The sequence below is a fragment of the Maylandia zebra genome, linkage group LG7 (genome assembly GCF_041146795.1).
Source record: "Maylandia zebra isolate NMK-2024a linkage group LG7, Mzebra_GT3a, whole genome shotgun sequence".
In the NCBI taxonomy this organism is placed as follows: domain Eukaryota; kingdom Metazoa; phylum Chordata; class Actinopteri; order Cichliformes; family Cichlidae; genus Maylandia; species Maylandia zebra.
The window spans coordinates 37968088-37990053 of record NC_135173.1 but is presented as its reverse complement, the minus strand read 5'-3'; the positions used below and the strand labels follow the sequence as shown (position 1 = coordinate 37990053).

At 40.4% G+C, this 21966-nt stretch overlaps 1 protein-coding gene across 4 annotated transcripts in view; it reads left to right on the top strand.

Moving 5' to 3' along the window:
* Window positions 1–21966, top strand: part of rxraa (retinoid X receptor, alpha a) — a 112429-nt gene that overhangs the window by 48862 nt on the left and 41601 nt on the right. For all 4 annotated transcript variants that reach the window (XM_076886326.1, XM_076886327.1, XM_076886329.1 and 1 more), the window contains exon 3: window positions 18393–18631. In XM_076886326.1, the coding sequence (XP_076742441.1) occupies window positions 18393–18631 (239 nt within the window). The remainder of the gene's footprint in view (window positions 1–18392; window positions 18632–21966) is intronic.

Sequence of the window (21966 nt, the reverse complement as noted above, 5' to 3'; positions counted from 1 at the left end):
AAGCGCAGCTACCAGCCTTGAGTTGCTGAAGTTGATAACAGTAAATAATAGTCCTAGTTGCATGAACATAGCTTTTAGAGTCATTTCTATTACATTCTTGTAAAATAACCTTGACTGTGCGCTTTAGAAAACATGCAGAGCATACATAAGTGCATAGAATCAGTCAGTGGCAGATTCCTCTCCAATACCTCGAGATGCATCCGACTCGTTGTGTTTTTGTTTTGCTGATGCTGTGTAAACACAGGCTAGTAGTGGTAGTCGCATCCCTGGCAAAAGAAATGGGTTTTATATAATGAAAGAACATGTTCAAAAGCACAAACATTAAGAAATAGAGAGAGAGCGGGAGACAGCAAGGCTTGGAAGCTGATCGAGGTATCAGTAGAGAGGAAAAAGAACTGGCAGCACTCTAACCAGTGTGTCTTCCCAGGACATAAAAGACTTGCTGCTCCGAACAGGGATTATCCTCCACCTCTGGGGAGTCCCTGTGATGAGCAGCAAAGGCAGAATAAAAGATGTGGAAAGACATTGAAGGAAACAGTAACAGAGGAGAGGAAGTATGGGGAAAAATTAAATGTGAAAGCATGTGCACTGGGGAGGGGTAAGACACATGCATCTATAGACTCTGATCTACATATATGTCAGCTCCACTTAAGGACCTGCAGATGCTCAAGATGCTTCAGTTGACCGTGTTTGCGCTTTCTTCTTTTCTTTTCTTTTTTTCTGCAACCTCTCTCGACCCCATGAAAAATGTCCCATGCTGGTAATTCAGCCATGAGCCATATCCCTGTTTGATCTAGCATCTTCCTGAAAATCATCTCTCCAGGCTCAGACATTTTAAATCAATGTGATCTGTCCTTTCTAGCAGAAAATACTTGTTGGAGATGCAGATTACAAAGGTCTACACTACAAAAACACAGATCTTAAGGATACCTGAAGAGAAATCATTTTGTGGTTAATGGTTAATGGGCTCTCCAACATGTCAGTTAGTCTTTGCAAAATCTTGCTAATAGGCAGACAAAAACACAGCACATGGCCATGACAACAGCTTGGCTTTCACCTTGATTTAAGAACAATTGTCTCTTTCATGAAATTTCCAAAGTTGTCGCTTGTTTTCTTCTGCAGCAAATTTGCTACACAGGGCGGTGTTTAGATTTTCACTTGCTTAAATAAAATATGAGTTTTAGAACCAGCAGTGTCACTAAGCAGCTCTTTTGGAACTTGGCAGCTGAATTAATTGTTGGTTTGAAATAAAGCATTCAGGGGAGAAACGTTACGCTGTTGACACAAGCTGTTTGAGTTGTCCATCTGACTTATTTTGTTAATAATGGGCCAAAAGGTAATTTATTTTGTGTGTACTGGACAGACTGTCTGTGTGCAATAGAGCAAGAGAAGGGGGCGGATGGAGGCGTGGGGGTGGTAAGGTTGGGCTTCAGTCAATGCAACTATATTTTCATGATTTCGCTTGTTTGTCTTGGATACAGCGTGCCTCCGATCCTCTGGCCTGCAGAATTTTGTGTTTGTTTTCGGTGAGTCAATGCACTGATCCAAAGTACACTCCTCCAGTGACAGAACTGACAGAACACACACGCGTGTTCTTCAGGACACACAACCTCTGGTCTTATTGGAGCGCGTGTGTTCCCACCCAGTTTGCGAGGCCTCTTCCTGCAGCACGTACACACATAGTTTCCCATCACCCTCCGAGCGGCCCCCAGTGTTATAAGCTTTCTCTGAGAGACTTTCTCGCACTTTGTTTTCCTCCCCCATTTGAATCTCTGTTATCTATTTATGAATCTCTAGCCGCTCATTCTATGTGTTCATACATCGATCAGTCCATCTCTACCCATCATTCCCATTCCCTTCATCTCTGGCTTGTTCCCCAGAGGAAGAAGGAGAAGCAGTGGGGGGTGGGAGTATGGCAGTTCCAGCTTACGGCCAGGAGCCAGCTCCTTCTCCATTTGGATTTCAGTACAAACAGACCAGCACCTCACAGCTTACAACAAAAGAATAATCATCATAAGGGGAAAAATGAGAAAATAAAAGGTGGGTGGAAGACATCTAAAAGGCTTGTAATAGAGTCAGTATATTTAATCTTTCCGCTGGGACGGGAAATAAAGCTTTGGTGTTGATTCTGTGTCTCAGAACTAAATGTGAACAATCTACTTTTGTATTTTTGTATCTAGATTTGTGTAAGAGGACGATTACCATTTTTATAGGCTGAATACTGACTCGGCAAATGAGTGCAGGGAGGGTGGACATAAGGCTCTGTGTGGGTCAACATCTGCCTTGGGCTAATTCCAGGTGTTGCAGAGAGTAAACAGCCACATAAACAGAGCCTAGACACACAGTGTTCAGCTTTTGAAGTGTTTCAGTGGTTCCTTGACACAAATGGAAGTCGTCAATCGCCCACTGTCTCCAAACACGTTAGGAAGTGACAAATTCCTCATCCTGATGTCACCAAAGGGTAGGGGCAGTTTGTTTTTGCCGTCGTGGTAATTGGTATAATTAGTCATCAGTCACTGATGGCTTTATGACTCCACCGTAAATACAAGACACACCTAACATTTTCACTTCCACTCCTCCACATATAATGCTGAATTTTTTTAAATCTTCTGCATTTACATTTATTTTCCCTGCTAGCAGTGTTTGTATTAACCTTTTAAAGACTGCTCTTCATTATTTACTTAGTTGTGATGGCTTTTTGCTGACTTTTATTCTAAAAATTGCAGAAAAAGATCAGTTAAAGTTTCTGGATTCATTTTTGACTAGCCTGAAGGTGAAATACAGAAATCCATTCAGCTGTTTAGTTGGTTTAATCATATGGCTTTATTATTTGTAGTGTGGCTTGCAGTGTTCTTAGAAAGAAATACTGGCCACACAGACCTCAGATAACTTCAGTTTGTGTAGTTGTACGACATCATCGAGCAACCATTTATTATTTTAATTGTTGACACTGGTGCTTTTAGGCCCCTCTTATAGTCTATGTGCAAAAATAAACCACTTTGTTCTCTAATACTTTCTGAGTGTATTTTTATATATATATATATATATATATATATATATATATATATATATATATATATATATATATATATATGAGAGAGAGAGAGAGAATTTTCAAGGTTTGTTTTAGTGTTTTTCTTTCTTTGTCGTTACACAAACCATTTTCATTTTATTTCATGAGCGTGACCTTGCAGAAACATGACCCTTGTTTGTAATGATGAATGCATCATTGTGCCTAGCTATGTATGAAAGTTAAAAAAAATTGATCTGATTCTTTGTACCCGCTGTTGCTAAATTGCATTCAGTCGTGTGCTTTGCTGTCAGCTCATTATCTCTCTGTGTTTGTAAGTATATACTCGGTCGTGCGCCTTCAAGTGTGTTTTGGCAGTGAGCAAGTCAGATAAGGGTCTGTGTTGTGATATTCATCTCTGGGCTCAACAAAAGAGGAAGTTCAATGAATCAGAAGCTTCCTGGCTGTGTTGTATTTCCCCAGTTACATGTATTCATAGCAGTCTTGGCCATGAAACCTTACATGTCTTTAAAAGGTTTAAATACTTTTTTTTCTTTTCTTTTCTTTTTTTTTTGCTTTGCAAATCTTAATCATAGAGATTTATAATATAATAAAGCAGGTGGTAAAGGTGATGTTTTCTCATCATCTTTTGTCTGCAAACTTCAAAAATCGCCTCCAAAACCTCCACATTATCTGATTAAGGTCATTCAAAGAGCCTGTCAGTCTTGACGGTCTCGAATATTACTGACCTCTTTTGACTTACTAAGCTGCTGTGGTAATGAATACTCAAACAGAGCTGAAGAACATCAGTTGCAGTGTAATCTTCTTCACCCGACAGCTGCTCTGCAGGCTGCAGAAGTAATTATCGCTCAACGCCATGTCTTTGATCAACTGGTATTGTCAGTTGATGTCTATGACATAAGCCACTGACCAAAGCACAGCAAGTGAGATATATTCACTATGGCTGTCATTCATTTGTTGAGTACATTTCCTTCACAGTAGCTATGTTGCTTTCATTCTTTGTGCCTTTGGCCTTTTTACTCCATTTGTTGCCCTCTTCACTATCTCTTGGTGTACTAGTTTTCTCCTCACAGTGAGAAATGTGTGTAAATGAATTTGGTGTGTAAATAAAGCTACCTACTATAGGTAGTACTTCGAGTGTGTTTGACTTTCTTCAAGTAAAGCAAATACAATTAACTTCAGCTCAATATTTAATCATCAAATTATAATCCGTAACCAGCTAATAGTCCCATATCTGTATGTACCTTGAGCAGTTTTGCAGCCAGATTAGATATTAATGATCCTGCACTTGTGCAGGCATTAAAAACAGAACAAAGACACCCTTTAACATTCAAAACTTTTTCATCCTTCATAGTCATTGGAGTAGGGGTGGAGAAGTATTACTTTGGGGGTGCTAAGTCTTGTGTATTTGTGTGTGCAAATTTTTTGTTGCTTTTTTGTGGTTTTGTATAGCAGTTGTTTACATTTCTAACTTACAGACAATGAATAATAAAATATCTGGATTTGCTTCCTCATGATATTGGCGAGATTACATTAAATTGAGGGTGCTGGTTACTGTTGATTTTTCAGAGTTCCTTGGGTTAAATCTTCATGGCGTCTATATGGCCCTAGTTGAAGACACGTTACAAAGAAAGCCTTCCCTTCTCATTCTAGCAAATCACTGAGCATGACTGAATTTACAGTGCAGTTGACAAACAGCCACCAAGTAATTCCATTCTTAAATAAAGCAATATGGGAAGGATAAGGATAAGCTTGGTGATTAGTGGCATTCACATGATGAGCAAGGTTTCTAAAGTGTGTCTTTACCCAGTGAGAAATATGTTAAACTAAATTTGATGCTCACAGTTCCTTTTGTAATTTCTCAGGTTGTTCAACCAGTTGCATTTGGCTTTGCTTCAAACTCTTCAGATCTGCCTTGTTTAAAGGTTAGACCAGAAAGTTACAAGCAGTGTGTGAAATGATCTGTACATAAGAATTTGGCCCAACCTCAGTCAACTGTATCTCTGTGCACGAGCTGGTTGGTGCTCTGCGTGGAGCTCCCAGGGAGACATGGTATATCACCTCAGAGCTAAAGAGAACAATTAGGCCATAACAGCAGATCATAGTGTTGGCAGCCGGGGCACTGTTAGCAATAGTGCCAGTAATCTGTGGCTTAGCTGGCACCTAGCCACATCTAGCCACAGCTTCATGGCCTCTTCAGACACTTAAGAGTCACTGAGGGCACCAGCATGCCCTAGGAGCTGGCTCTTTTATCCACATGCTATCAGGGAAATGAACTGAAATGGGAGGAAAATAAAGCCTGTGAGAGACAGAAAAGAGTAAAAGGGAGGTGGGAGGGAGAGAATTAAGTCTTTAATGAGGGCAGTTGTTTCAGCAGGCAAAAAGAAGCGGGTTATATCAACACAGTGTATCAAATGATGGCTGTTAGCAGCCCACCTACTGTGAAATTATGGGTGGCCTGTTTTGGTTCTTTTCTGCCACTTATCCCACATTAAGGCCTTTATCTGTTGCTCCTACACTCTCTTGTTTAATCTACAAGTTGGTTCATGAATCCCAGCAGATGTGGGCTTAAACAGACAGTATAAAGAGAGTCTGGATACTTTTGATTAGCACTGTCATAAAGATCGAGGTATAGTTGCAGCTGGCCTGTCTGATCATATCATCTAGTTCCTTGATCACCATGTGGCTTCTTGCACTGTCCTCAATCCTCACTTACTGTATTGAGGATGGAGGACTTGACTAATAAAAACTGAGATGACAAAAACATGTAAACATGGTATTTTGTTTTATCTTGTAGCATAGTGTTAATTGTGCAAGGAGCATAATGAGCACAAAGACCACAGGAAACAAAGGACTAAGAACAAAAACCCATTTAATGAGCCTATAATACACCTTTCTAAATTCATAGTCAGCAGAGATGCTGATAAGATTCTTTTGTCTGCAACCACTCGTTTCTAAAAGTAAGACAGCGTTAAAGAGGTAACACTGAGGCGTGTGTGAGAAATACCATCCAAACTATTTTTAAGTTATAAATGCTTACAAAGCTTTCCACTAAGATTTACAAGAAGTACATAATACATAAATTCTGTTATTATTTATTGACTCATTTATTGCATCAATCCCACTGGAAAACACAAGGCCAAGTTCACGTCAACAGAAGAAAGAGGGTTTATTTCAGGGTAAAATATTTGTAATTTGAAAATAAGTATTATTTTTAAAAATCTGCTTCAATTAGCTACAATATAATGACTAACTATTTGTTTCACCAGTGATTATTTAGTGAACGTTCTCTTCTGCTTCCCTTTATATATATGGCGCTAAATAATAACAACATTTGCCTGAAGGAGCTTTATATTGTAAGGTGAAGACGTTAGAATAATAATAATGGATTGCATTTATATAGGTCAGTGGTTCTTAACCTGGGTTCGATCGAACCCTAGGGGTTCGGTGAGTCGATCTCAGGGGTTCGGCAGAGCCTCCACCGTGACATGCACGGCTCATTTTGTGCACTAGTAAAAAGCATATCTATGTCTTGAATTTGAAAAACATCATATTTTATTTTTCACTAAAGAGGGGTTCAGTGACTGCGCATATGAAACTGCTGGGGTTCGGTACCTCCAACAAGGTTAAGAACCACTCATATAGCGCTTTTCTAGGCACCCAAAGCACTTTACAGTTCCACTATTCATTCATTCTCACATTCACACACTGGTGCAGGCAGACCACAGTTGTAACCACAGCTGCCCTGGGGCAGACTGACAGAAGGCTGCCATATCGCGCCATCGGCCCCTCTGCCCAGCACCAGTAGGGTAAAGTGTCTTGCCCAAGGACACAACGACCAGGACAGAGAGAGCTGGGGGATCGAACCGGCAACCTTCCGGGTACAGATGAGCTTCCCAACCCCCTGAACCATGGTCGCCCCTAATAGAGAGAAAGCAGCAACAATCAAAAGGTCCCCTTTGAGCAAGCACTTGGTGACAGTGGAAAGGAAAAACTTCCTTTTAACAAGAAGAAACCTCCGGCAGAACCAGGCTCAGGGAGGGGCGGCCATGTTCCGAAACTGGTTGGAGGTGAAGGGAGGAAGACAGAACAAAAGACACTGTGAAAGAGAGTCAGAGATTAATAATAACTAATGATTGGTGGAGCTTATCCCAACTGCCCTACGGTGAGAGGCGGGCACACCAAGTCACCAGCCTGTCGTGGGGCTAATAGAGAGAGACAGACAACCATTCACATTGTTGGGCAATTTAGACACACTAATTAATCTAAGTCCACATCTTTGGACTGTCGGAGGAAGCTGGAGTATGCTGTTTTAGACCGAGGACCTTCTTGATGTGAAGCAACAGTGTTAATCACCACACCACAATGCTATATGAACAGCTAGTGCTTTTATTTATAGCTTAAATTACTTGCTTACTTACATTTTTATTAGATATATGAAAACTCCTCGCTTATCCATATTTTTTGCATCACTGCAAACAGAAGTTTTCAGATTTTTTTTTATGCTCTAGAGCCAGAACAGGTTGTTTACTAGTGGAAAATGCGAATAGGATTTTTTTCCATCCAAATTTCAGAAATTTTATGAACATAATAAGTTTGTAAAACAAAACCTTTTTTAGTAGTGTGCGCCGATTATATGCATAACCAGTTGATATTTCATCAGCCAATCACAAGCTTGCTCCCTACACCATCTTTTATACACAATAAACACACACACCCTCTCTCACTCACACACACACACACACACACACACACACACCATCACACACACACACACACACACACACACACAGCCCCACTTCCTCTCTCCTATCTACAGAGTAAACATATCAGACTCAGATATTTACACTTTGGACATAACTGAGGGCACCAGATTAGTCTGTTTATGTAGTGGAAAACAGTAGACAGACATTTCCCAATTAATGAGCACACATGCGCGCACACAGAAAGTGTGAAGCTTAATGGAGAAAAAAGAACAATGAATAATGATCTAGTTTTTGAAGCGCATACACAAAGTGGTTTATGGAAGACTGAGAAAAATATCAGCCCGCTGTCGTCATGGCAATAGAGACATCAGCAGTAAAAACTCTAAAAATGAAACCGTAATACCAACTCCCATGTTATTTTGGGCTCTGTTTTTTTTTTCCACAGCCCACTGAATCTCCTGGGTTATTTCGTTGAATCTCTTTTTTCCTCTTCTCTCTTCTTCCTGAACACATCCGGAGAAATGCTAATGACTAGTGTTTCATTCCGGCTTCGCTCTGTGCCGCTCTGTGCTTTTCAAAAGTGACTCACCTAGACGATGTCCTAAAACGTTGTTCCGAAGAATTTAAAAAAAGAAAGAAAAAGGGAAAAAAAATACTGCTTGGTGCCTCAAATCAACAGAAGGTGTGGGGTAGAGGGGTGCATTAAAAACAGGGCCCGTGTTATTGTTAACATGCCACCCTTTTATCCAGTTTTTTCTTTGGAGCTGCAGTTTACTAAAGTGCCACAGTGTAGGTGCAAGTGACTCATGACTGCTTCGTTTATTGCAAAGTCGGTCTGTGTAATGATCATTTGTTTCCTGGCCGGTCTCTCACCTATGCCATCATTCCCCAACTTAGCCATAGCCAATCACGGTTAGTATAGAAAGCACGTCGTCTGTGCAAAGGGTCTACATCAAGCCCATTTGGATATTTTTTTTGTTTGTTTTTGCATTTTTTTCTGCACTGAAAGACTGAACAAAGTCTTCAGAGAATATGGGATTGGACACAAGCTATAGAGGTATTAAACTAAAATTGGCAGTGGTGTATGCACAAACACAGAAAGAGAGAGAGCATTATGATTTTTGTCTACTGACAGTCAATTCTGTTGATGATGATTCAGGAGATTTAATAGCTAAAAGGCAACTGGACATAAAGTATGTGATTTACTGAGATTTATCTGTTCTCGCTTTCTGTTTTTGTAGCATCCCACACCCTTGCGTTATACTAAATCTCCACTGTGGCACTAGTAGATGAATAATAGAGGAGCAGAGTTAGGCATGGAATGAAAAATGAGCATCTGTCTGCCTCTGTATAGGCACATGGCTATGATTGTGAATGTGTTTTTAAAAAGGTTAGACAAAACAGGTTGTTCCGAAGTAAGGTGAATGAGACGCTGAGAGGACAAGCATATGAAGCCAGAGAAGTCATTTGTGAGACAGCAGTCTAAAGAAAGGAAAGACACACTTTTCATCGGCTCTCAGGATTGTTCCGACTATAGTGGTGCACTTTCCATCTATAATGCATCATCCCTTGCTGGTGGCAGGGGCAACACAATCTCATGGGCTCGTTAGGGAATGCAACCAATGGTGTTAGCTCTGAAGGCAGCTGAGTTATTTGTAGTCTTTATGTGAGAACAGTGGTTGCTTATCTTTTCATGTTGTCACAAGTTCTTATGTGCATCAGCTGCTGAAAATTGAACGGCGAGGGTTTTTTTCCTGCTTGATTGTTTTACTTTAATGCTAACAAGCAGACTGATCCAGCATGTTGTTTGAGATGCTTTGAAAATGTTTAAATCCAAGATGTACGCACAATGTAGATAAGTAAACTCATCAGATGTTTTATCAGGTAAACCTTGCTAGCACTGCGTTAATCCCCCTTTTACCATTTAGAACTGGCTTATCTCTTTGCGGCATGAATTGAACAAGGTGCTCTGAACAGTTCCAAATAGGTCCACATGGTTAGGATTTCTTTATATTTGAATACCTGTACCTCTGAGACATGATTTCAACTACCAGCAAATGGAGCAACCATCCAAAATTTAAGCGCAACTTCATATGGTGCAATATAAGTTATAGATTTCTCCAGAGTAGGAGTGGTTAAATTTATGGAAGTAAAGGTGATTAAATTAAAATATTGACTGTTAGAATGAGACTATATGAATGGGATTTTGCCCCTGCTGTCTAAAATTACAAAACAATTTGTTAGCTTACACGAATGAATAAAATGTGCTGTCTAGCGTGTGCTAGCAACCAAACCCATCTCCGCGCCAGTTAAATCGCACCCCTTTTAACATCCCACTCACTTTAATCCTGTACAGACCAGAAATTCTTTGTACTGTTTACACCAGTGCTGTTGTGCAGATAACAGATGGTGTCGTTTTTTTTTCTGGAGAGAGGGTGGTCATTAATCACAACTGCAGCAGCTCACCTGTCAGAAAAAATGTAAACAGGTTGCTTCCAACATGTTCCTGTTTTTGCATTGATCTGTCATCTCATTATCCCTTCTTATCTGATTCTCATCCGTTTATCATCTTTAAACACACAAGTGAGTAACAGCTAGATAATAAATTGGCAAAATTTCCCCCTTGTAATAACACTCAACAGTAGAACGAAAGAGCAAGAAAGGAAAGCTAAAGGGAGGGAGGCATTGTTTAGATGTAGGAGACTTTTGAATGAAGTGGAGAGGTGATAAGTGGAGAACTTTGTCTCTGTCAGCAAAACAAGCTCTAATTTGCTTATTTGTAGCTGTCACTTGTTTTTGTGTGCCCAGCGATTTTGACAAATTGGCAGGGAGAGCCTGCAGTCGGCAACGCTCTAAGTGGCTTACAGCTGTGAGTCACCCTTTTTTCTAAGTTGACGCTAAGAGAACCTGGACAGATTTAGTATTTAGTATTTAGTATTTATTTATTTATTGTCATTGTCAAGAACAATGAAATTGCGTTTGGGGCTTCCATACAACCCAAAAAAAAAGAAGAAAATAATAAATACCCCTTAAAACCCAAGTGTACATATTTAACCCAGTGTGACTCCAATGCAATAAGACAATCCTTAGCAATAATGTTCGTAGAAATTCAGACAAAGACCTGAGAAACATGACAAAATACAACAATGCAACCCATTCAATATTATTGTACTGTGAGATATGATATCAGATATATGATAGTTATCTATTTAAGAAAGAGGGAGGGGGAAGAGAATAAAGATATGATGCACCAATGCAGACCAGTTCATTGCTATTAAGAAGTTGGATATGGTTATTGTCCGTGAGAGGGGGGCAGAGAGTTCAGGAGCCTCACAGCCTGTGGATACAGGCTGTTGGCCAGTCTGGATGTTCTGGCCTGTATAGACCTGTACCTTCTCCCTGAGGGCAGCAGATGGAAAAGGTGGCGCGCAGGGTGATGTTGGTCCCGCAGGATACTGTGCACCCTCCTCAGACAGCGAGTGGGGAAGATATTACTGATCTCTGGCAGACTTGTTCCAATAATTCTGCCAGCTTCTTTCACCACCCGCTGGAGTGCTTGCTGATCGGCCTTGGTGCAGCTGGGGAACCACACTAGAAATCCATACGTCAGAACGCTGCTGATGGCACAGTTGTAGAAGTTCAACATCAGAGATCTGGGAATGTGTGCGCTCCGCAGTCTCCTCAGGTAGTAGAGGCACTGTTGGGCCTTCCGTACAACTGAGGTGATATGGTTGCCCCAGGACAGGTCCTCGGTCACAGTTACCCCCAAGAATTTAAAACTGCTCACCCTCTCCACCGCCTCACTGCCAATGAAGAGAGGCAGATGCCACTCATTTCGCGAATGCTTCAGTATGCTTCACACTCACATACTCACTGCATGAGTTTGTGAGTGTGCTAAGCAGCTCCTTTAGTCAGAGACTGAAACACCCTCGCTGCAGGAAGGAGCGCTTTCACAGATCATTCATCCCAACAGCAGTTAGACTCTATTACTCCTCAATCACGATGTCATGACTCACTGGACACTGTGAACATCCACGGTCACCACTTCATGCATAATGGACCTTCTATGTGTATGGACATGCACAGGTATATATGTATGTATATGTATACAAATGTATATTTAGTGTGCACATGTGTGTGTGTGTACATGTCTATACAGGGAGTGCAGAATTATTAGGCAAATGAGTGTTTTGTCCACATCATCCTCTCCATGCATGTTGTCCTACTCCAAGCTGTATAGGCTCGAAAGCCTACTACCAATTAAGCATATTAGGTGATGTGCATCTCTGTAATGAGAAGGGGTGTGGTCTAATTACATCAACACCCTATATCAGGTGTGCATAATTATTAGGCAACGTCCTTTCCTTTGGCAAAATCAAATCAAATCACTTTTATTGTCACATCACATGTGCAGGCACACTGGCACAGCACATGCGAGTGAAATTCTTGTGTGCGAGCCCCACAAGCAACAGAGATGTGCAAACACAACAACACAAACGAGCAAAATACAAGAATGGCCAACCTGAAACTAATAAATATATGTACAATATATAATAGTGTATGCATTTCTGGATGTGTATACTAAATATTTTCCTGTGTGTGTGTGTGTGTGTGTGTGTGTGTGTGTGTGTCCACATTTTTACAAATTAAATAGTAAAAAAAAAAAAAAAAAAAAATAATAATAATAATAATAATAAAATATATAAAATATACAGAGTTGAATATGTGCAAAACAAGTGGCATTTATATACAGTGTGGAGTGCATAATGTTGAAGTTCCAGTAGTGAAGCTGAGGTGTCTATGACGTGTTCAGCAGTCTGATGGCCTGGTGGAAGAAGCTGTCTCTCAGTCTGCTGGTACGGGACCGGATGCTGCAGAACCTCCTTCCTGATGGAAGCAGTCTGAACAGTTTATGGCTGGGGTGACTGGAGTCCTTGATGATCCTCCCCGCTTTCCTCAGGCAGCGCTTCCTGTAGATGTCTTGGAGGGAGGGAAGCTCACCTCCAATTATCCGCTCAGAGCACCGCACTACTCGCTGGAGAGCTTTGCAGTCCCCAAAATGGGTCAAAAGAAGGACTTGACAGGCTCAGAAAAGTCAAAAATAGTGAGATATCTTGCAGAGGGATGCAGCAGTTTCAAAATTGCAAAGCTTCTGAAGCGTGATCATCGAACAATCAAGCGTTTCATTCAAAATAGTCAACAGGGTCGCAAGAAGCGTGTGGAAAAACCAAGGCGCAAAATAACTGCCCATGAACTGAGAAAAGTCAAGCATGCAGCTGCCAAGATGCCACTTGCCACCAGTTTGGCCATATTTCAGAGCTGCAACATCACTGGAGTGCCCAAAAGCACAAGGTGTGCAATACTCAGAGACATGGCCAAGGTAAGAAAGGCTGAAAGACGACCACCACTGAACAAGACACACAAGCTGAAACGTCAAGACTGGGCCAAGAAATATCTCAAGACTGGTTTTTCTAAGGTTTTATGGACTGATGAAATGAGAGTGAGTCTTGATGGGCCAGATGGATGGGCCCGTGGCTGGATTGGTAAAGGGCAGAGAGCTCCAGTCCGACTCAGACGCCAGCAAGGTGGAGGTGGAGTACTGGTTTGGGCTGGTATCATCAAAGATGAGCTTGTGGGGCCTTTTCGGGTTGAGGATGGAGTCAAGCTCAACTCCCAGTCCTACTGCCAGTTTCTGGAAGACACCTTCTTCAAGCAGTGGTACAGGAAGAAGTCTGCATCCTTCAAGAAAAACATGATTTCCATGCAGGACAATGCTCCATCACACGCGTCCAAGTACTCCACAGCGTGGCTGGCAAGAAAGGGTATAAAAGAAGAAAAACTAATGACATGGCCTCCTTGTTCACCTGATCTGGACCCCATTGAGAACCTGTGGTCCATCATCAAATGTGAGATTTACAAGGAGGGAAAATAGTACACCTCTCTGAACAGTGTCTGGGAGGCTGTGGTTGCTGCTGCACGCAATGTTGATGGTGAACAGATCAAAACACTGACAGGATCCATGGATGGCAGGCTTTTGAGTGTCCTTGCAAAGAAAGGTGGCTATATTGGTCGCTGATTTGTTTTTGTTTTGTTTTTGAATGTCAGAAATGTATATTTGTGAATGTGGAGATGTTATATTGGTTTCACTGGTAAAAATAAATAATTGAAATGGGTATATATTTGTTTTTTGTTAAGTTGCCTAATAATTATGCACAGTAATAGTCATCTGCACACACAGATATCCCCCTAAAATAGCTAAAACTAAAAACAAACTAAAAACTACTTCCAAAAACATTCAGCTTTGATATTAATGAGTTTTTTGGGTTCATTGAGAACATGGTTGTTGTTCAATAATAAAATTATTCCTCAAAAATACAACTTGCCTAATAATTCTGCACTCCCTGTACATAGGAATAGTAGTGGTACAATAGTTATGTTAAGCTATATAGTTTATGTCTTGCATAGTTCCACAACCATATCCATAATCACATACTGTGTGTGCTACCGTTGTATATAATGTATTATCTTACTTATTTTTTTCATTGATTGTACTTATTTGTATTTTGATATCTGTACCTGAGCTGAGGTAACACAAAAAAATCCCCGTCATGGATTCAATAAAGTCTTATCTTAATTTTTATTTTTGCTCTTACCTGCCCTGCCCTTTTTCAGTGATTGGCTTTACAGTCACTCTTATCTTTTGAACAGGTTTATTTCATATCTTGCATACAGTGCAAACGGCTGCCAGAGGTTGTTTTTCCAAGACTGCTCACGATGCATATTCCCATTTCCAGTTTAACAGGTTAAGATGGAATTGGCTATATGAAGAAACGCAGGCAGGAGTGGCAATGCTGCCCCCCCCCCCCCCCCCCCTTTTTTTTTTTCTCCACTTCTTTTTCCTTGATTAGTTGGGCTTAAAGTCAAAGTGTTGGTTGAAGATTTTACAGAGATTCTTTGAGTTGTATTTTTATAGTTAACTGATAACAGAAACTGGAATTTGAGATCTTGTTGTGTGAGCCGGGACTTTATCTCAAAGGAGAACTTGGCAAAGCTTAATTTAAACCTAAATGCACATGTCTTGTGTATGTACAGAGGAACCTTATTTCCATCTTGCTCCTTGCTTACTTTTCTTGTCCAGTCTAGTCATTTCTTTCCTTTCTTCTGTCATTCTTCTTGTTTTGTTTCTTCTTGATTCCCCTTCTCTCATTGGATCTTCCTTTCTGCTTTTTTTCTTCTTCTCCACTCTTCTGTCCTTACAACCATTATTTGTTTCCTTATCCTTTCTTTCCTTGTCTCCTCTACCCTAATTTTCTCTTCTGCTTTCCTCTCCGGGGAGGATTAGGACAGAGTCCTTTTCATCCTGCTGTAATCCTACACTGGCAACCCAACTCCAACAAGAGTAAACATACACACGCATACTGTACACTCAAACGCACACACAGATATTTCGCATTGAGAAATCTTTATGTTCTGGGAGCTTTGTCCAAACAAGACCATCCACATACAATCCAGTGTGACCACATGGTTCGCTGCTTGGTCATAAAGAGGGGGAACATTAGAGGGGAAAAGTGTTCTTCTTTGGATTTTCCTCTTCTCCAAAAGCTGTCGGAAGAAAGAGGGACATAAAGAATGAATGGGAGGGGAAAAAAGAGACATAACAGGCGGATCTACCTCCCAGCCTGTCTCTGTCATCCCCCCCTCTAGGTGGGGCCTTGCTGGGATTCTGTTTGCTGAGTCCCACTCTCCCCTACCCTCCACCCCCACTGAGAGCTACAATGGCAGATTGGCAACTCTAATACCGCCTCTCGTTTTATCTGCTTGAATTGAAACCCAGTTGGAGAAGGGTTATGGGAATTATTTTGGAGCTATGTGTGTGTGGGCACATATTTTTGGAGGAAAAAATCTAATCATACAGATAGAAGCTCAAGAAGTATCAGTCATGGGATCCAACACTGAAGTAACATAGCTAGATACAGAGCTGTTATTAGCCCCTTTTTTAACAAGTCTGTTTGTTTATTTTCCAAAGGATAGGGTGTTTCTGTGTGGGTGTGTGTGTGTGTCGTTTCTAACAGGAAGTTCTTTTGAGTCAAGCAAGATGTGCAGGAAGTATTTGGTTTGACTCAGCTGAAAACTGCACTGGTACTCAGTGCAGAGTGCTGCTAAAACCAGTGCTCCTGCAAATGTATTTTGTAGCATTTTTCTTTAAATTATTTGAGTTTGTATGGCTGTTACTTTGGCTACGTAGCAATAAAAAGGATGGGGAGAATTCCTAAAAGAAACTAAAGTTGCTAATCTCTGCCTTTAACTAGTTTAGCTATCTGCTTTTTTCCACTGTGCAGAAAATAGAGGAACCTGGTCACGTACAAAATGTGGGAGCGTGATAGACAAGCCACACTCCAACTCATTACATAACATGTGTCCATGCTCCCACTGCAGAGAGCAGACAGAGTGAACTTGCAGTGTCAAAATAGGACAGGGTATAAAGGAGGGTATTTAAGGACAACAGAGAAACTGATGTGAACCTCAGCTCTCTAATGCCAGCTATAAAAATGGATTGAGAAATTGTTGTAAATTAAAATACAAAAATGAGGGAATGTCTTTGGAGACACTGAGATATGTCACTATTATTATTATTGTTATTGTTATTATTATTGTTATTATTATTATTATTCATGGACATTTTTGCAACATTTAATTGTTCAGCATTTTGCTTGCAAAACTAATTATGTGAATCAGTTACTGATAAGGCCACTGTTGTTTGATAAATTATAATGTCTATAAATACATTTATGTTCAAAAAGCTGGTGTGTCTTAACGGTGTGTCCCTTTGTGGGACATTTAATGAATAAAAATGGGGTCGATGGATGTGAGATTATAAAAAAGAATGATGGAAGCAAAGGCAGGCTCAGTCATAAATGGAAAGTATGCAAGACTGAACTGCAGTGTTGAAAGTTGAGACAGGAGGTTTGTTATCAGTACACATACAACAAAGTTGCCAAAGTCTCAGTGACATAGCACAGCATATCAGTACTTCTTTGCTAATGTTCTCACCTGTCTCATATCTTCTGTGTTGACAGCTGATGGAAAGATGGAAAGCTCAGTCAAGATAAAGAGTAGCTCTGATGATTGGGGGGGCTGTGAGCGCAGATGAGCTTTTGTACACATGACCTTATCCTTATCATTCTGACTTCAGTCTCAGTCACTGCAGGATTCTCCTCAGCTGTGGTGCAAGGTCATGCTTGTCATTTTCCTGAGCCCACTACTACCCCATTCATAAGCTATATGCAATATAAATCCAGTGTATATCCCTGACCTCGTAGATGCCTCAAGGAAGGACTTCAGTTTACCAGAACGAAGCAGTCTGTGAGAGAGCAGCAGAACTGCTTTGTAAAGTTATACAGTCTTTTTAAGTGTTTACCACATCCATGGCCCCCCATATCCATAAGTCTCTACTGTGTTTTATTTCTTTTAATGTCACACTTGTTTCTTTCCTTTGTCTCATTGTATATCTACGTTTGCCTTTACTTCACGGTGTGCTCTGCTCTTTGTGTTAAGCATTATACACATAGCTGGGAACAGGATTGACTGTTAAAGAGAAGACCATAGACAGTTTAAAAGGGGTATCTTGCCACCAGGACATCACCTACTGGTTTGTGAAGTCCCACTTAAATCTGTGATTTCAGCTTTTTGGCCATAGCCATCTTGGAAACCAGATGTAGTGACTTAGGGATGAATGAGATTGTGAAACTGTGCACTCGCTGGCTAATGATTTATGGTTGACAAATCATTAGCTAGCAAGCCTTTCCTGGATTATTCTCCTTTGTGACTCTTAGACGGACCACAGTTGAACAAATGGATTTAATCTTCTGTTCAGTTTGACCTGAGACTAGCAGGTGAGACTCATCAGGAAAGTGTTTAATGAAGTTGCAGATTAAGAAAGCCGAATGTCACTTTCCATACACTTCTAAGCAACCACAAGTCTTTTTTGGAACTACATGAGTTTAAGGCACTTTTACGCTGGCTTCACTTTTCAGACCTGGAAACTATGTCCATTTATGGTTGGTACATTACTTGTAAGTTTCCCAGGATATGTTAATCCATCAAAAATGATGGTGGAGAAAAACAGCAGAGTAAAGAAAACCAACACCCGGTTCATGTACACAAGCTTTTCATGACATTCTGCCCATACCCACAACCGTTCAGCCGCTGACTTTGTGGTTTTTCCACTATTGGTGATTGTTGGATTTAATTGTCTTAAGTGTTTTTTGCTGAATTGTCCATTTTCCTGCACAGCACTCACATTAAAGAACTGCCTTCACACTTTACCAGATGTGCTAGCCTTGCGGTGCCAACGACCCTGGCTGGAAGAAACCAAGTGTGAGAGCGTTGTTTTGAAGAATTCTGAGTGTTTATTCAAAACTTAGTTATCAAAGTGGCTTTTTGGTCCAAATTGTGAAGCCTTGCATCAGGTTTTTCCTGTCTCATTTTGCTTTGAAAATCTTATGAAGGCAAACTCAAAAGACCTTATTATCATAAGAAAATATGACGGGATGGTAAGAATTACCCGTGTTTATTATCAGTGATTTTCTTTGCTCATTGGAATCGTCAAGATAAAATGTGTAATCTTTCTGTTTTTTGTTTTTTTTCCTGAACAGATTCATCAGGCCAGGTGACCTCTTCGCCCTTGGGATCACCAACCTCCCACCGTGGAATGCACCCATCTCTACTCAGCCCAACGTCCATGGGGCCCTCAGGCCCTCTCCACTCTCCCATCAGTACGCTGAGCTCTCCAATGAATGGCCTGGCTTCACCCTTCTCTGTCATCAGCTCACCCATGGGCCCTCACTCCATGAACTCACCTGGCATGGGCTACGGTCCTAGCGTTAGCCCCCAGGTGAGGCCTGTTAAGAGACACTTTTAAAAGTTTACATTTTAAGGATGATTTTATAGAGATTAGTAAGCATACTGACAACAAGTTATCTGCTCACTTTCTGATAAACCAAAAGATATATTTCTTTGATACTCACAGCCATAGCTGTTGCTTGCACTTTCTAATACCTGAAATAGTTTAAACCTGGAACTCTCGTGGTTAGCCCAAAGGTTTCTCACCCCAACCGGTCGCAGCAGATGGCCGCCCCTCCCTGAGCCTGGTTCTGCCGGAGGTTTCTTCCTGTTAAAAGGGAGTTTTTCCTTGAATTTGGTCACAGAGAAGATGCTGGACTGAAGACCTCCTACTGATAGCTTTAATTGCTAGCAGAGTTCCATGAATGTCTGTAGTTTCTCATGTTTGTTTGCAAAAGCTTGCCAAATATTGGCCAAGCAGCAGTATTACTAAGAAAGTGCGAAAGAACGAGTTGTGAAGTTGTGCCAGCATGTTTCAAAACTTTTGGTTTGAAGGCAAATGGTCTTCGTTTCTGGTTTATGTCACACTTTTCAAAGTTTCAGTACAGCTTGGAGAGCTTGGACGGTGTTTGTAGACAGATCCATCACTTTCATTCAAATTATAGGCGAAAGCAATATGCAGGTCTTATCTTCCCAGCAACTTTTGATCAACCTTCAGCAACTTGCAAGTGGTCAGGGAGTGCTAAATTATCCCTCACAGTGAGCGGTTGCTAGGTGGTCACTGATCAGTCTGTAAGCCAGGTGCGACTGGGACCTTATTCACTACATCTTACACTGTCAGCAGGATTTTCACATCCAAAATGTCCAAAATGGTCAACAGGTGTGTGGTCTGCAAAATGTCAGTAGAACCACTGCAGGGACAGTGTGGTTTATTTTTGTATCAAAAGGAAAAAGTTTGGAGAACTTAGACTGCTGTCTATATGTTGTGTTTTAATAAAGAACTGACAGTTTTTTGCACTATAGATCTCTCATTATCGACCAAATTCTGATTTTCATTAGTTTTAATTACATTTTCATTTGAGGTTTGAGAGTCATGCACATCATGGGTTGCTTTTTTATTTTAGGCAAAGTACAATATTGCAAATTTACAACATTAATAGAATCAATTCCACCTGTTTCCTCATATAGATTTAAATATGATGTTACTCCAAAATGCATTAAGTTACTTTGTAATTTTATTATTGTGCGTTTTAACAAATGTTTTTTAAAGTTAGCTATTTTTGGAAGAAATGTGATGAAGGAAATTAAATATCCATTACCATATATCCAATATCCATAAAGTGGATTTCATATATTCTATAATTGTAATTCAAATTAAAAACAAAGAAATAAATGAGGAAAAAAGTGAGTTACTAGTAGCTGGTTGTTTTGTTGGGGCCAACAAGAGGCACTTACAAAAGGCAAAAATTTAAGTTAATGGCCCTTCTACCTTTTACAACTCTTAATTCTTCTATATAGATATTGTTGACCAAAAGTTTTGCTACTGTCCATTTTTAACGAGGGGCAAAAGCAGATCTCTGTAAATGTGAGGTGTGCACTGTATTTATTACACAAGATCAAGAAAAAAAGCCTCGTAGCAAGAAGCTGTAGTGTGTTTAGGGCAAAATGAACACCCATTAATGCTACATTTTTCATACTGTAAGAAACCAGAAAGCCTTCATCCTAGGTTTCATGAGGTTTTCTCTGTGCTCCCTTTCAGATCACAGAGAAGTGCAGCTGCCCTAAGCCAACCAGAAAAACCATTTACGTATATCGTGTCTTGCAAATTGCAGTCACATGTTTCAAAAGTGCAAATTACAGTCAAAACTTGCACACTCACACATATATGCACACATATCATTTTCGTAAGCCAGGCCCCAGCAGACAGAGACCCTGCTCTGACCCTGTGGCACAGTTAATCAAGTCCTATTCAACTGGGATTCCACACTAGTTTAGCTCTGTCACTCTTACTTCTATATCTGAGGCATATTTTTTCCCTGCCATATCTTACTCTCGTCTCTTTCTATTCATCCATCCTTTTTCTTTGGCTGTCCACTTTCCCAGTCTTGTTCTATCCTTGTCTCTGTCACAACATCTCCATTTTCTCCCTTTGTCTCTGTCATTTTTGTTTCATCAATAAGCTTTGGTTTCTTTGCTATTAAATGCACACACGCAAACAATTGAGACATCAAAGCATACAGTGGCCCAGTTTCAGTTTGGTGCCATATCTAAAATTGAAATAGTTTCCCCCCAAAATGTGGTTGCTGCCCTTCTTTATGTTTGTTGATTTTTTTATTTATTTTTTTTGGATGGGCTCTCCTCGCTATTGTTGAGCTTATCTGTGTCTTCTTAGTGAAAGTGTCCCACATGTAATGGAGTTTAGAGTGGATTAGGAGCACTTTGTGAAAGCAGCCAAAATCTTTCATTGCTAGAAAGCCCCTCGTCCTTCTCCCTACCCTCTCCTTCTTATTCCTGGGCACTTTATGATTCCAACACTTTCATCTGCACTGCCATTTCTGTCCTGGAGGGGTATTCTTTATTTGCAGGTGAAATTTTTAGTTAGCAGAACACTTTGGTGGGTTCAGCTGAACCTGCAATGTTTTTCACTGATTTACATTGTGATGATAGTGAGGCACACGTGTGGGGGTGGAGAGCTGATATTAGACTATGGTGGATTTTTAATTTGTCCAATAGTGGGACAGGAGACTTGAGAAAGCTGAATGACACTGAGGACCACACAACAACCAACTGAGCAGAGAAACAAAAACGGCTAGTTAGCAGTTAGCTCAATTATAAACCAATCAGATGCCTGAAAAATTAAAAGTAAATCATGAAATATACTGAAGCAACTGTCAGTGTACCAGGTTGTGGGGAAAAACTGCTCTGTCTCAATGAATCTTTTACACGTTCTTTAGTGTTTTGATATAACTTTTTAGGTGTACACATTAATCTTAAAAATATGTTTACATTATGGCATTCATGAAAAATATCCTGTGGTGTCAGCATACTGGGGTATTTTTGTACCGCCTCACAGCCAATCCCACCATTTTTAGTAGCTGTGTCAAGAACCAGTAACAACTGATTCAGTTAGTGCCAACTGTTTTAATACTGTACTTACAGTAATTATAGCTGGTTTAGTATTTACAGTGCTGTAGTGGTTCATTTGTTGAAACAGTTGATGTGAGGGCAAATGCGTCCAACAAACCGAAGGTTACCGTACTGGTGCGATTTAATTGTTTCTTTATTATTCAAAAAATAATGAAAATACATTTTTTGTAATGTTAAAATATCTTTAGATAACAAGAAAAAATATCATTTTGGCTGACTTTTTTGATTAGTCTGTCTAAG